This window comes from Cyprinus carpio, chromosome A22 (assembly GCF_018340385.1).
Source record: "Cyprinus carpio isolate SPL01 chromosome A22, ASM1834038v1, whole genome shotgun sequence".
NCBI lineage: Eukaryota > Metazoa > Chordata > Actinopteri > Cypriniformes > Cyprinidae > Cyprinus > Cyprinus carpio.
In genome coordinates, this window is record NC_056593.1 from 12,787,217 (window position 1) to 12,802,108 (window position 14,892).

Here is a 14,892-nt window from a genome sequence, read left to right on the forward strand (position 1 = left end):
AACGATGGCAGTTTGCACGCACAGCTACTAGAAGATTTACATCTGTCAGACAGGTTGCTGACGTCATCAAGCTTAGTTTGAGTCTGCGCGTCAGAAACGGAAGTTCTAAAAATCGCTAAAAACCGGGCTTCACTTGTCTCAATTGAGTTCCAATGGGGTCGCTGTGTCCATTTCTTTTACTGTCTATGATTTAGACTCGCGCCAGTCGAGAGTGTGAATGGCCGCGTTGTGTGAGTGCTCCATGTCTTAAATATATTTTAGTAATTATATAATCATTTTATAGGTTAATACTGAATTATACGTGTGTTTAGAAGTGTGTTATATGATCTGGGTTTGTGTCACTGTTATATGTATTGTAATATCAAGTTTAATGTTCACCTCCAGTATAATATCCACGAGGGTGATAACTGAAGCTGATCACCGCTGTTCTATGTTATCAACAGAATAAACATCCATCTTAAAATTAAGATTTGGTGTCCATCTGAGTTCAACACAACACAACGCAGAGACAACACTGTTACACTAGCAACTGCAGCTTTACACAAAAACTGTTTTTTTTGTTGTTGTTTTTTGTTTTCTCCATCTCATCCATCACACATATTCATAATGAACATTCTTTGATTAAACCATGATGTTTGTTTTTTGTATTTTTTTTTTTTTGTTTCAGTTCTGTTGGGTTTTTTTTTTGTTACATTTTTTCTTTTTTGTTTATTTTTGATAGTTTTTTGTCGGCTCCATTTTTATGTTGGGTTTGCTTGTTTTGTAAACATTATGATTATGCTTTTTGCCTTGAGCACTGACTGAAAGGACTGTATAAAGTAGGCTAAATATTACTATTATTTTAGATCATATAGATTATAAAGATCTCTCTACTTTTTTTTTTCTTTCTTTCTTTCTGCAAGACTAGTAGGCTACACTAAGTCTGGAGTCCTCATTGACTGTGAATTGATTTTTCCCTCAAACTTTCTGCCTCTTTAACGTGGCAGCAATAATGCTTAAATCATTTTTAACTTGGACACTTACTGTATTAAAATAGCGTGTGGTCTGTTCGCGTTTATATTGAGACTTCGTAGTCCTGAATCGATTCCTTGTGACGTTTCACAAGTCAGTGAGCAACTGAAAGAACGTTCTATTTCGTACAGTGAGGCCACGCCCATCGGGAATCCTCCTCGCTCCTGATTGGTCGATGGGCGCTGCTGAACTTATTCCAGCTGTGAAGTCAAACGCGAGGTTATTTAGTAATTTAGCGACCAAGGAACGCAAGTGGCTGGAAACGTGTTTTGTCTTGGAGAACAGGTGGCATGGAAATGTCTGATAGGTACTGCCAGGGCACCAGGGTTGAAGCGTCAAGGTAAGTTAGACAAGGTATTACTTAAGCCTTTATTTAAAATTATTTTGCATAAACAGTTATAAATCCACAAGTCGCGTGGTTATAGTTTAGGTCTAATACACGACACCGCAAAATTAAAATACGTTGTGTTTTACTCATAAAGTCAATAAACACAGTGCAGTCTGTCAGTAACTACACTGTCAGTGCTGTTGAGCAGGCAAACACAGCCTTGGACTTGCTTTGTTTTGTTTTTTTTTTTTTAAGTGACATGTAGTGCTTTTTTTTTGTATTTATTAATAATGAGTTAAAGTTTAAGAAACGCTTACTGAGCAACTAATTTTCCCTCCCTTTCCTTTTTTTGTTCATTGACCCCTTCCATCTTCCTCATCCTAAACAGAACTCTGTCACATGGGTAATGTGTCACTCTAAGTTAATTTTTCATCTGTTTGTGCTCAAATATATTTTTGTAACATCACAAATCACACTTATCAAACTGCATTCACGAGGATATACAAGACTGATCAATGGCATACACACATCTGAATAAGAAGTGTATAGGCTATACTGTTGTAATGATATAAGATATCCAGGACACAAGAGGGCGCTGTTGTATAATGGAGGTTCACAGACTAGTAGTAGTGACTGTGTGGATGTTTTGGTTGTTTTCATTAAAGCATTACAGTCTAGCATCCGATGGAGTAAGTCTCATTCACATTACATTGTCATTACATTGTCATTACATTGTCAGAACGGACAAATCCTCGCCAAAATGGAAGCACTAAAAGCACCAGACCCGCTGAGATTGGAAGGAAATATCGCAGACAATTGGAAGAAATGGAAACAAAAATTCGAACTTTACATGACCGCTACAGGCATTGAAGGAAAATCTCAAAAAGTACAAAGCAGCACGTTACTACACGTCATCGGGGATGAGGCTCTAGAAATTTATAACACTTTTGAATTCACGCAGCAGGAGGACAGATTAAAACTCAAGGTACTACTAGACAAATTCGAGGAACATTTTACCCTACACAAGAATGTATGTATTTTTTAGAGATGCTTTTGTTCAATAGTGTTGTTGATGCTGGTGGTGAAATAGTAGACTTGGTTGTTGATTTAAGAACAAAGGCCAGGTCATGTGAGTACGGAGATTTATGTGACAGTCTAATAAAAGACCGAATAGTCGTGGGAATAAGGGATGACCAAATAAGAGCCAAGTTGTTGAGAACAATGGATTTAGATCTGCCCAAGGCTGTGTCTATATGTCGCGCTGCGGAGGCGAGCCGCACGCAAATGGACAAATTGCAAACAGCACAAGCCGAGTACGTTGTCAATGAAGTTAAAGGGGAGCGCGCGAAAAAATCTCAAACGTCATTTGTCACGTCACGCAGGCAAAACATGATACAGGACTGTAAATACTGTGGCAGAGACCACCAGAGGCGGAAATGTCCCGCCTATGGAGAAAAATGCAAGAAATGCGGAAAAATGAATCACTTTTCAAGCAAGTGCATGTCCAAAACATTGTCATATGCAACAAAAAAGCCAATACACATGGTTGAAGAACATTCTGACTCAGATTCAGAAGAAATGTTTATAGACATGGTAAAATCAAATTATGGCGAAGACTGGAATGTAGACCTCATAATAAATGACAGGAAAACAAGATTTAAAATAGACACAGGAGCTCAATGCAATATCATACCAGAATCAATCCACAGACAGACTGGTGCACAACTTGGGAAGTCTAAAGCAAAGTTAGTGACTTATGGAGGGCAGTGTTTAAAGCCAATAGGAAAATGCCTGTTGCTGACAGAATACAAAAAAAGATTCCATCATGTTGAATTCCAAGTTATAAATCAGAGTGCAACACCACTACTAGGACTAACAACCTGTGTTCGCCTTGGGCTCATAAAACGCATCAGTGAGGTAAAGACATGGCCAAGTCAAGATATACAGGAGAAGTATGCAGATGTATTTGATGGACTGGGCTGTTTTGAAGGAGAACAGCACATCAAGATTAGAGCGGACGCACAACCCATCATCCATGCTCCAAGAAAGGTCCCCGTGGCTTTGAGAGACAAAGTAAAGGCAGAACTGAGAAGAATGGAAAACCTGGACGTCATTGAAAAAGTAACAGAACCCAGTAATTGGGTAAGCAGCATGGTCACGGTATGGAAACCAGAAAAACAGAAGATCCGGATATGCATGGACCCCAAGGACTTGAATGCTGCTATTGAAAGGGAACACTACCCCATGAGGACGATCGAAGAAGTGATGGCTCGGATGGCTGGAGCTAAAGTGTTCAGCACACTAGACGCTCAATGTGGATACTGGCAGGTCAAGTTGGATAAAGAGAGTTCAGCGCTGTGCACTTTTAACACCCCATTCGGTCGCTACGCATACAAAAGGCTACCCTTCGGAATAAATACAGCTGGAGAAATATTTCAAAGACTCATGACTGAAATGTTCGAGGACATGGAAGGAGTAGAGGTAATAGTTGACGACATCCTCGTATGGGGGGAAAACGAAGAGCAGCACAACCAGAGGCTGAAAAGGGTGTTGGAGCGAGTGAGAGAAAAGAACATAAAACTCAACTCAGAAAAATGCACATTCACTGCACAAGAAGTCAAATACATGGGACACATCCTAACAGCTGAAGGACTTAAGCCAGACCCCGAGAAAGTAGAGGCAGTCAGGAAAATGCTGAAAAAAACTAACTAGAATGAGTTTGTTGATGATATATCTAGGGATGGTAACCCTAGGTAAGTTCATACCGCAGCTATCCACCGTAACTGCCCCACTCCGCATCCTGTTAGAGAAGACCACAGAATGGAGCTGGATGGAGGAACAAGACAAGAGTTTTGAGAAGCTGCAAAAGATGGTCACAGAAGCTCCAGTACTAAAATACTATGACGCATCAAAACCAGTTAAACTGAGCACGGACGCTTCTAGTTGTGGAATAGGAGCTGTGCTTTTTCAAGATGAGTGTCCCATAGCTTACGCATCAAAAGCCTTTACCGACACACAAAAAAGATATGCACAAATAGAAAAGGAGTTGGCCGCCATCATGTTTGGATGTGACAAGTTCTACCAGTATCTGTTCGGACGGGAGTTCGAAGTTGAAACAGACCACAAACCTTTGGAAACCATAATGAAAAAACCATTGGCCGAGACCCCACTAAGACTTCAGAAAATGCTCCTCAGGCTCCAGAAATACAACATGACTGTGAAATACAAAAAAGGAAAGGAACTTTACGTGGCTGATGCCCTGAGCAGAAACTTTTTTAAAGGACACAGACGAAAATGAAGATAAAGATGATATACAAGTGTGTGCAGTGATGTGCTTACCCATAGCAGCCGCCAGACTCCAGGAAATACTCACAGAAACTGAGAAAGATCCAACCCTCACAGCAGTAAAAAAGTTCATCCTCCAGGGTTGGCCAGATAAAAGATCAGAAACACCAGACGAGGCCAAAGTGTACTGGGACTACAAGAGTGAAATGACAGTAGAAGATGAGCTGATATTCAAAGGCAACAAATTAGTGATACCAAACACCCTGAGAAGGATGATGCTGAAAAAAGTGCACTCCAGCCACCAAGGGATCGAAAAAACGAGGAGACTAGCAAGAGATGTCATATTCTGGCCGGGGATGCAAGCTCAGATAGCTGACACAGTCTCAAGATGTGCTATATGCAACACTTACAGAAAGCAGAATAGAAAGGAGCCCATGATTGGGCATGACATACCGGAAAGGCCATGGCAAAAAGTAGCTACTGATATTTTCGAACTCGATGGAGAACACTATCTCGTCCTGATTGACTACTATTCAAACTTTATCGAATTAAGCAAGCTAAGCACCATAACAAGCCAAGCAGTCATAAAAATCTGCAAACAGCAGTTCTCCCGGCATGGCATACCCGATGAAGTTTGCTCTGACAATGGCACACAGTATTCCTCCACCGAATTCAGGACGTTCAGTGAGGAGTACGGATTCAATCATGTCACATCATCTCCCACATACCCCCAATCCAACGGGAAAGCTGAAAAGGGAGTACAGATAGCAAAAAGCCTTCTCAAGAAAGCCAAGGCTGACAAACGAGACCCTCACCTCGCACTCCTGGACTATCGAAATACACCCCTGGATGGACTACCCTCACCTGCACAGCTGCTTATGGGCCGCAGAACAAAGACAAGACTGCCCACAACACAAAAACTGCTTCAACCTAGAACTATAGAAGGGGTGCAGGATAGAATGAAGGTCAACCAAGACAGAGAGAAACACTACTATGACAGAGGATCACGCGTGCTGCCAGCCCTTAGCCCAGGAGACACAGTGAGGTTAAGGGAGGGCAAGCAGTGGAGACCGGCTAAAGTAGTAGAACCAACACCCGAGCCACGGTCATACCTAGTGGAAGCAGACAGACAGCAATACAGGCGAAATAGAAGAGAGCTCATCAAAACAGAGGAAGACACCCCAGCATGTACAGAGGGGAAGAAGAGAACACTGAGAAAAAAGAAAGACGATACACATTAAGAAAACCCAAACCAAAAGAAAGACTGAACTTGTAACAGAGAGAATGAACTTAACTGAAATACAAATACTTGAGAACAGGTTTAAGTCATAACATTGTTATCCCCTTACAGGTTACCTATGAACGTTCTTACTTAAATAATGCCTTCCTGTATGTTTCATTTTATAAACGTTTTTCCTTTACAGGAGGTAGTTACAGAGAGCATCCTGACTTTTAAATGCTGCCATTTTAAGTTCAACCTTATGCAGTACTGTTGCTCTAATATCCCTGTTAAATCACTTTAGAAAAGGGGAGATGTAATGATATAAGATATCCAGGACACAAGAGGGCGCTGTTGTATAATGGAGGTTCACATACTAGTAGTAGTGACTGTGTGGATGTTTTGGTTGTTTTCATTAAAGCATTACAGTCTAGCATCCGATGGAGTAAGTCTCATTCACATTACAACTGTAATTTACATTGTATATCAAATCTGAATTGTTATTGTTGTTGTTGCTGTTTAATAATTTTTCTTCCTCTGCTAAATGCATAAATGTAATGATTGAAGATTCACTGTTTATTAAATAATACATAACAGCAACAACCATTTATTATTAACATTATTATTAAAGATTCAATATTTTTAAATAATACGCAATATCGAGATTAATACTAATAACTGTTGTTGTTTTTGGAGAGTCAATATTTATTAAATAATATATTAATTATAACTAATAATATAATAACACATAATAATAATGACAATAAGAACTTATTATTAATACATATTAGCTATTATTATTATTAATAATAGTTAATATATGAATGTTTATTATTATATTGTGTAACAGTAAAACTTTTACATTTTCTACTTTTTTATTTTTTCCACATTTTAGAACAAAATCGAAGTCGAAACCATCCTGTAGTTGAGCTTCCCCCCCCAAGTATTCTGTACATGTGTTGATTACTTTTTCCTTAACTGACCATATATTTATTTATTTTTTCATGGTTTTTATTTCTTCTGAAGAATTCAAAATTCAATTAGAATCATTTATTGAATATTTTAATACAGTCTCTCCACATCCATTGCCACTGATCCCATGACAGAGGAGATACTGAGAGATGACTTGCGGTTTTACTTCATGAGCCCTTGTGAGAAGTACAAAACCCGGCGACAGTTACCATGGAAATTAGCAGTGCAAATTTTGAAAATATTCATGATTACACTCCAGGTATTTATTGGGCTACCAGTTTGCTTAAAGGGATACTCCACCCCAAAATGAAATTTTTGTCATTAATCACTTACCCCCATGTCGTTCCAAACCCGTAAAAGATAGATAATTTAAGATATTTTGGATGAAAACCAGGAGGCCTGTGACTGAGACACAGAGGAGACTGTTAACAAAGCAATTGTTGAATAAAGTCGTTATTTTTGTTTTCTTTGCTTACATAAAGTGTTCCCATCGCTTCATATAACCCAGATTGCACATCTGATGGCAGATGGAGTATTCTGACAATGACTTTCATACTTTTTATGAACCTTGACACCGTTATTTACTTGGCAGTCTAAGGGACAATCAAAGTGATTAATGACAAAAATTTCATTTTGGGGTGGAGTATCCCTTTAAAGTTGAAATGTGCACTTGTGGTTTGATTTTTGTTAAATACTTTTGTATCCCAGCTTAATATGCAGAGTCTACTACAAGTAAGCCTGATTTTCCCCTAAAAAGGTTTAAATGTGAATGATCGTTAACGTAATTGAATTTTCCAAAACCTACAATATGCTTAAAGCCTCCAGCAATACTGAAAACATCTCCTCCTCTATTTTTTTCAAAGCTCATACTGTTTGGACTAAATAACCAGCTTGTGGTGTCCTACAAGGAAGAGAACCTGCTGGCCTTTAAGAATTTGTTTCTGAAGGGCTACAGTGGTGTGGACGAGGATGACTACAGTATTTCTGTCTACACCAAACAGAGTGTGTATGATAGTTTACACTACGTGATAGATCAGGTTTGTATTTATTTTTCATTTATCCTGCTTTTTGTTCTTCACAACTTTTTTTCTTCTGTTACTTTATAAGCATTACAATTCCCTTGGTCTTATACTGACACCTAGTGGTGTGGATGAAGCATTGCGTGGAATCAAAAGGCTTCAGTTGTCTTTGTTCAGTCTGCTGTGATTCTTTCTGTGTGAGAGAAAATTATTCTGTTAAGACAAATAATATTTAGCTGGTCATGTGATTTCAAAATGTATGCCCCCTTGAGACGACCCTCTTCGTGTAAACTAAAAAGGCTTTATCTAATGTGAGTGGATGCAATTATGAACATATTTATCAAAAGTGCTACTCTTTTCTTTATGTAAGGAAATAAAAAGTTAAAACTTGCTTAATATAATATTTATCTATCTGTTCAACAGTATTCCCAGTTAAGAAACCTGTCTGTAGGTCCGGCTAGTTATGCTGAAGAGAATGGAGAGTTTCTGCCCTTGATCATCTGTAAGAAGAGCTACAAGAGAGGCAGTGTTGAACCATCTGAGGAACCTTATGATATTGATGCAGAGCTTGAAACAGGTTACACATTTTTCAGAAAATGGGACAATCTAGTATAAATTATAAGGCAGTGCATAAACTGTAAATTTTTTGACTTTTCCAGATTGCTTAGCTCTTGATCCAGAGTCCTCTAAAACATGGAGAATGAACAATGCTTCATTTTTTGAGTTGGACTTTTATAGGTTTGTGAACCTAAACTATATAACCGATATATTTGAAACATTTTTATTATTTTTTTTGTTATTGTTTTGGTTTTGTTTTTTTGTTTGAAATACAGGCTTGTTGATATTGAGATCACTTTCGCACTTAAAGGAATCAACTTGCAAACTGTTCGTTCTCATGAGCTGCCAGACTGTTACACATTTTTTGTGAAGGTAAGGTCCAGTTTCAGGGATAATAATCCATTTATACCCATTTTAGCTTGTATTACTTGAATAAATGCAGATGAATTCTTTGCAGATTGTCTTTGATAACAGTTGTCATAGCGGGAAGGTGAAATTGACCCTTGATTTCGATGCAGTTAGTAGTGTGTGCAAAAACTGGAAGATTTCAGGAACTGGTATGTGAAAAATCATCAACTACAATGAATGCTTATGATCAGTGATTACTTATAATACGTTTTTAATGTTATGGCATAGCCATTTGGCCTTTACATGGTTTGTTACTGTCTTTTTCAGCTCAGAAAAGCACTCACTACCTCCTGATCTTTGATGGCTTTGTTATTATAGTCTGTCTGAGCTCTGCAGTGCTCTGCACACGTTCTATTATACTTGCTGTGAGGTTACTTCAGGTAAACCTGCATTGTCAATATTACAGATACGTTAACATTTTTTATTCAATTATTTTTGATGTTCTGTCATAGTGACTCAATGTGAACTCATGCCGTTCGGATCATTTTGTGCCCTGTCAGTGTTTCCTTCATGTGTCACTTCTTCTCTCTGCAGCGGTTTTCTAGCTTCTGTCTTGAGAATTATAATCAGAAAGTGTGTGAAGATGATCAGAGGGAGTTCTTGAATTGCTGGTACATCTTGGTGATCATCAGTGATGTTATGGCCGTCATTGGATCGATACTAAAAATGGAAATACAGGCTAAGGTGCTTTTCTTTTTAAACAGTTTTATGTAATATTTACTTTGCACTTGCTAGAAGCACAAGTTTGGCCTACATTCAAAATGCTATTAAAATTCCCTTTTCCTCTCAGAGCATGACCAACTATGATGTCTGCAGCATCTTCCTGGGAACATCAACTCTAATGGTCTGGGTGGGCGTCATAAGGTATCTGGGATACTTTGAAAAATACAATGTAAGTCAAAATGCACAAAATCACATTAAGAACATGAGGGTAAATGTATAGCAAGTTTGCCAAGGTAAAGTACATGTGTTTTATTGACCACTAGTCATATAACTGTGTTGATTGGTCTTATAGGGATACTCCACCCCAAAATGAACATTTTGTCATTATTCACTTACCCCCATGTCGTTCCAAACCCGTAAAAGCTCAGTTCGTCTTCGGAACACAATTTAAGATATTTTGGATGAAAACCAGGAGGCCTGAGACTGTTCCATAGACTGCCAAGTAAATAACGGTGTCAAGGTCCATAAAAGGTATGAAAGTCGTCGTCAGAATACTCCATCTGCCATCAGACGTGCAGTCTAGGTTATATGAAGTGACGGGAACACTTTTTGTAAGCGAAGAAAACAAAAATAACAACTTTATTCAACAATTCCTTTGTCAACAGCAACAGTCTCCTCTGTGTCTCTCCATATCACTGTATGCTGTGTATGCTCTTCTGTGTCATCCGCGCCACAAGGAAGCGCTGTTTCTACGTGTATTTAGCTTTGATTTGAAAGAAAACAGCGCATCCTTGTGGCACAAAAAAAAGTCCACAAAAAGTGTTCCTGTCACTTCATATAACCCAGATTGCACGTCTGATGGCAGATGGAGTATTCTGACAATGACTTTCATACCTTGAAGAAAACAAAAATAATGACTTTATTTGGCAGTCTATGGGACAGTCTCAAGCCTCCAGGTTTTCATCCAAAATATCTTAAATTGTGTTCAAAAGCTTAAAAGCTTTTACGGGTTTGGAACAACATGGGGGCAAGTGATTAATGATAAAATTTACATTTTGGGGTGGAATATCCCTTTAAGACCAATCATTTATTAAGATCCTAAAATAATTTTATGACAAAACAGGTGCTGATCCTCACTATGCGAGCAGCTTTACCGAAGGTCTTGCGCTTCTGCTGCTGCGCAGGAATGATTTACCTTGGCTACACCTTTTGTGGATGGATTGTTCTTGGACCCTACCATGAGAAGGTAAATAAATTTTTCAAAAAATAAATAAAAACAAACAAACAAACAAAACCACTCCATAAATGTTTGTAGTTTGTATTGTATACTAGTGAAGTATGGATGTACTGTAAAAAACTTCCTTGTTTTGAGATGTGTAGTCTTTCTTATGTACAGTAGATGGCAGTATATGTTGACTTATAGTTAAAGACCCATCTATTGACCTAATATAATATAATATAATATAATATAATATTATATGGTCTCATGCGCATTTTGTCCATATGTCTTCTCCCGTGCATTTACCATCTGTATGCGGGTCAGTTTGAAGGTCTGAGTCGTGTGGCAGAGTGCCTCTTCTCTCTAGTCAACGGGGACGACATGTTCTCTACATTTGCAGAGTTTGAGCAAAAGAACACAATGGTGTGGCTGTTCAGCCGAGCTTATCTCTACTCGTTTATCTCACTCTTCATCTACATGGTGCTCAGTCTCTTCATCGCCCTCATCACAGACGCTTACGAGACCATCAAGGTACCATCAGCTTTACATACTCTGACTAGTTAGTACTAGAATTTCTTCACGGTTTAGTGGTTAGCGCACATGTTCCAACACATTTCTCAGTCTTGTTACCTCTTTTCATCCTGTTATTTCCTAGCAACCTTTGACTATCCAAATAATAAAAAATAAATGAATAAAAAAGGCAAAAAGTTATTTTTGAATTTAGAGGCCTTATTAGTGATACAATAGTAGTAATTTATTCATGTCTTTTCAACCTCATTTTCTTATGCAAAAAAAACCACCAACAACAAAAACGGTCTTCTCTTTAAGGCTTATATAATGCTTTATACATGTAAATATACTATGTATTTTTTAATTATTAAATTAATTAAATTATTTAAAAATTTATTTATTTTTTTTACTATCTTCAAAGGTTAGTTCACACAAAAATGAAAACTGTCATTAATCATTTCTTTCCAAACACATTTTATTTTCCTTCTTAGACAAATTTCTTTATCTTAGTCAAAACAACAGAGGAAATGGAAAGTTTATTTTTTTCATTCGGTTTTTGTTTGGTTTGTTTGTTTTGTGTGTTTTTTTTTTTTTTTTTTTTTTTTTTTTTGGAAGGGGGTTTGTTTTTTGTTAGGGGTTTTAGTTTTGTTTCATTCTGTTTTTTGTTTGGTTGTGTTTTTTTGTTTTGTTTGGATTTTGTTTAGTTTTTTTTTTCTTTCTTTTTGTTTTGATTATTTTGAAATTGTTTTTATTTAAATGTGAGTCAAGACAACTTCAGAGTGAGTAAATGGTGGCATCCCTTTCATTGGTGTGTGAACTTTCCTTGTAGATTGAATACAATTCAGCACTATTAAAGCTGCACTACACTTGCTTGTAGCGTTTCATATCAACTTCTCAATTTTGTCTAGGGTTACCAAACGACAGGCTTCCCCATGACAGAGCTCCAGCGGTTTCTGTTGGGACAGAAGGAGGGTTTCCCCCTCCAGGGGCAGGAGGGGGTCGGCGCAGAGTGTGGCGAAGCCGAAACTGTCCACGCTTCTGTTATGCTGTGCTGCTGCAAAAGATACAGTATATAATCACAGACATCAGCTGCAGGGCAGCAGTGTCTCCTCCAGAGCTGAGGTCAGCCCACTATGGCATGAGAAATGGAATTAGTGGTGGGAGAGAAAGACGGACACACCCAGCAAAGTGCTGATTACAGAGAAATGTTCTCTTTGGGAAAAAAATGGAGAAGGCTTCCCCTTGCCTTGCAGGAATGGTAAACAAATGAGAGTTTAGAAAAGAAAAAGTTGCCCTCATAATGATGCCCATTATTGTTCTGAGCATTTTTTTTTCCTCTGGGGAATATTGCCAGAGCTTTTTGTCTCGTAAGTTTCTAGCTGTTTTGGGTTGCAATGCGAGATAACGTGAAACTGAATTCTGAAAGGAGGACTCATTGTTTGCTTGAGTTTCAGATGCGAGGGAAAGCCCGGCTATAATTTGATGCTGCGTCTAAATACTGTATCAGGTTAAAAGCCACTTATGCTGCACTGATTAGATTCCAGCATGGATATTACAGTACTTTGGGATTAAATTGGGTTTTACGAGAATCTTCTATCATCTCTTCAGATTAGAACTGGTGTTCCTGCTCTACAGGTGGACCAGAATTATATGTCATTATCTTTTCATCTGGAAGAAAGAAAAACTTGTTATTCCTGCCTGGTTGGCTGAGTGATTCAGTCTATATTGGCATCTTTTATCACCCTTATTATAAATGGTTAAAATTGTTCTTTAAAAATTATAAATAATACATGTTTAAATATAAATTATATATGTATTCTAAATTTTAAATTTCACATTTTTAGTCTTAAAATAGACCACATTTCAATTTGTTTTTTATTTATTTGTGTGTTTATTTTTGAAGGAAGTATATGTTCACAGAGGCTACATTTATATGATCAAAACTAGGCCTAGAGTAAAAACAGAAAAAATGTAAAATATTATTACAATTTAAAACGGTTTCTATATTAATATATTTTAAATGTAATTTTATTTTTGCATTTTTTTGTAACACATGTAAAATGTTTACTGTCACTTTTGATCAATTTAATATAAAAATATTAAATAATTTTACCCAAAACTATAAAATATGAATTACTGATCTAACCAAATTTTTCTTTACAAAAAGAGTTACAAGGATAATTTATTTTAAGGAATTTGTCTAATTTGACTTGAACATAACCTGCAGAGTTTTCAGGACTCAAAAAACAAAGTTTCTTTAGGAATCTTTAGTTTCACTTCTTTTGGAAACTGCAACCAAACACATTTATATAAAGGTTGAAAGCGGTGCAACCAAAATCTGCACTGAAAAACCATCAGAACTCACAATTGTACTGTAAGTTGGTTGAAAGATGACAGAAACTGTTTCAAAGACTGGTTACAGATCATCTAAGTACAAATATATGATCCGGCAACTCACAACATACCAAATTTGTGTCCTTTTTGCAGAGTTCCCAAAGATGACACCATCATTCTCATGAGTTGACCCTTGCGACTGATTCAGTGTTGAATCTACTGAAAACTGCAATGGACTTGCAGCTTAATAAAGGAAAGTTTGTGTGAACATGTTTACCACTCTATGTACATGGTTCATGTACTACACAGGAAGCAAGATCTTCCTGTATACATGCCAATTTCATTAGGAACTGGTAAGACCTGCATTAGCAGACGGATAAATGCCAAATCATATCTGCCAAAGTGCACTAAAATGCAATTAAGAGCAAAAAATTTTGTGTTTTGTGGGTCAAATGGCAATCGCAGAAGATGTTTGATGCATTTTAATGTGCAATCTGTAAAATTATCCCTTTCTAATGTTGGATAGTAGAGGAAATATCTTTAATGATATTATGTAAGTGCCATTTAGATTGTCTGCTCATGTTTTACATTAGAGAAGTCGCGTTAAATTACATATTTGTGGTGATTTTTATTTTTATCAGCCCTTTGGCATGTTACGTCAAAGGTGTTTCGAAATATTTAAAAGATAAAGTCTCTTAATATTGTGCTTCAAATATGTGAAGTGTCTAAGGAATGACTGTAATGTGCATATGCAACGCCGGAGTGCTAAGAATGCAATTGTTCACTCAGCTAAGGTAACGTTTGTCTTGGTGGAGATGATCACAGTTTATGATGCGAATCTTCATCCCACAGTTAACAGTGAAGGCAGACAAGTTCCTACGTGACTTGCTTAGTAAGCCATCACTCACTGGGAGAAAGACCTTGGGTGTGGGAATGAAAGATAATAAAAAAGATTTTGTATTTGCAAACTTAAAGACGCCCTTTGTGTGAGTTGTTTTTCGTTTTTGGGCGGCCAGGTGGACGGGTGGGGGTTTGGGTTAAAGCTTTGTTATTCAAAGTAGTAAAATTAGATGGGTTGTTAAAAGAGAGTTTTGCAAAAGGTGCTTTCTTGACCACAAAAACCAATTAAACCAGAAATGCTTGGTTTTTAGAGTCTTGGTTTCACTTCTTCTTTCTATAAATGAAACTCGATCCCAAACCAGACACAAAAACTGTAATTTATCTATGACACATACCTCTACTATGTTTTTAATATTTTATTGTACTTCCTATTCAGTGAAACTGAGCCCATTCAGAACGTCAAACATTTACATAGGCTTATATTTACAATCACAATGATGACATGCAGAGCAACTTGCGCATGTTT

The 14,892-nt window shown here is 37.4% G+C and overlaps 1 protein-coding gene across 5 annotated transcripts; it reads left to right on the forward strand.

Moving 5' to 3' along the window:
* Positions 1 to 733: 733 nt before the first annotated feature.
* Positions 734 to 14,872, forward strand: LOC109071021 (mucolipin-2-like). Of its 5 annotated transcripts, none has more exons than XM_042711928.1 (15): positions 734 to 1,351; positions 1,728 to 1,742; positions 6,915 to 7,074; positions 7,679 to 7,852; positions 8,258 to 8,411; positions 8,494 to 8,572; positions 8,668 to 8,764; positions 8,850 to 8,949; positions 9,068 to 9,180; positions 9,335 to 9,484; positions 9,591 to 9,692; positions 10,587 to 10,709; positions 11,007 to 11,213; positions 12,101 to 12,255; positions 13,680 to 14,872. In XM_042711928.1, the coding sequence occupies exons 1-15, from the start codon at positions 1,302 to 1,304 to the stop codon at positions 13,714 to 13,716; spliced, it is 1,716 nt and encodes a 571-aa protein (XP_042567862.1). In that variant the 5' UTR covers positions 734 to 1,301; the 3' UTR covers positions 13,717 to 14,872. The 5 variants fall into 5 exon arrangements, with proteins under 5 accessions (XP_042567862.1, XP_042567865.1, XP_042567863.1 ...); XM_042711931.1 differs by having other exon boundaries at positions 11,171 to 11,213; XM_042711929.1 differs by lacking the exon at positions 1,728 to 1,742.
* Positions 14,873 to 14,892: the final 20 nt, after the last annotated feature.

Coding starts and splice junctions, on each gene's coding strand:
- LOC109071021 (XM_042711928.1), top strand. CDS start 1,302: ATGGAAATGTCTGATAGGTACTGCCAGGGCACCAGGGTTGAAGCGTCA. Junction 7,075..7,678: donor TATTCATGATTACACTCCAG/GTATTTATTGGG, acceptor TTTTTTTCAAAG/CTCATACTGTTTGGACTAAA. Junction 9,485..9,590: donor AAATGGAAATACAGGCTAAG/GTGCTTTTCTTT, acceptor TTTTCCTCTCAG/AGCATGACCAACTATGATGT.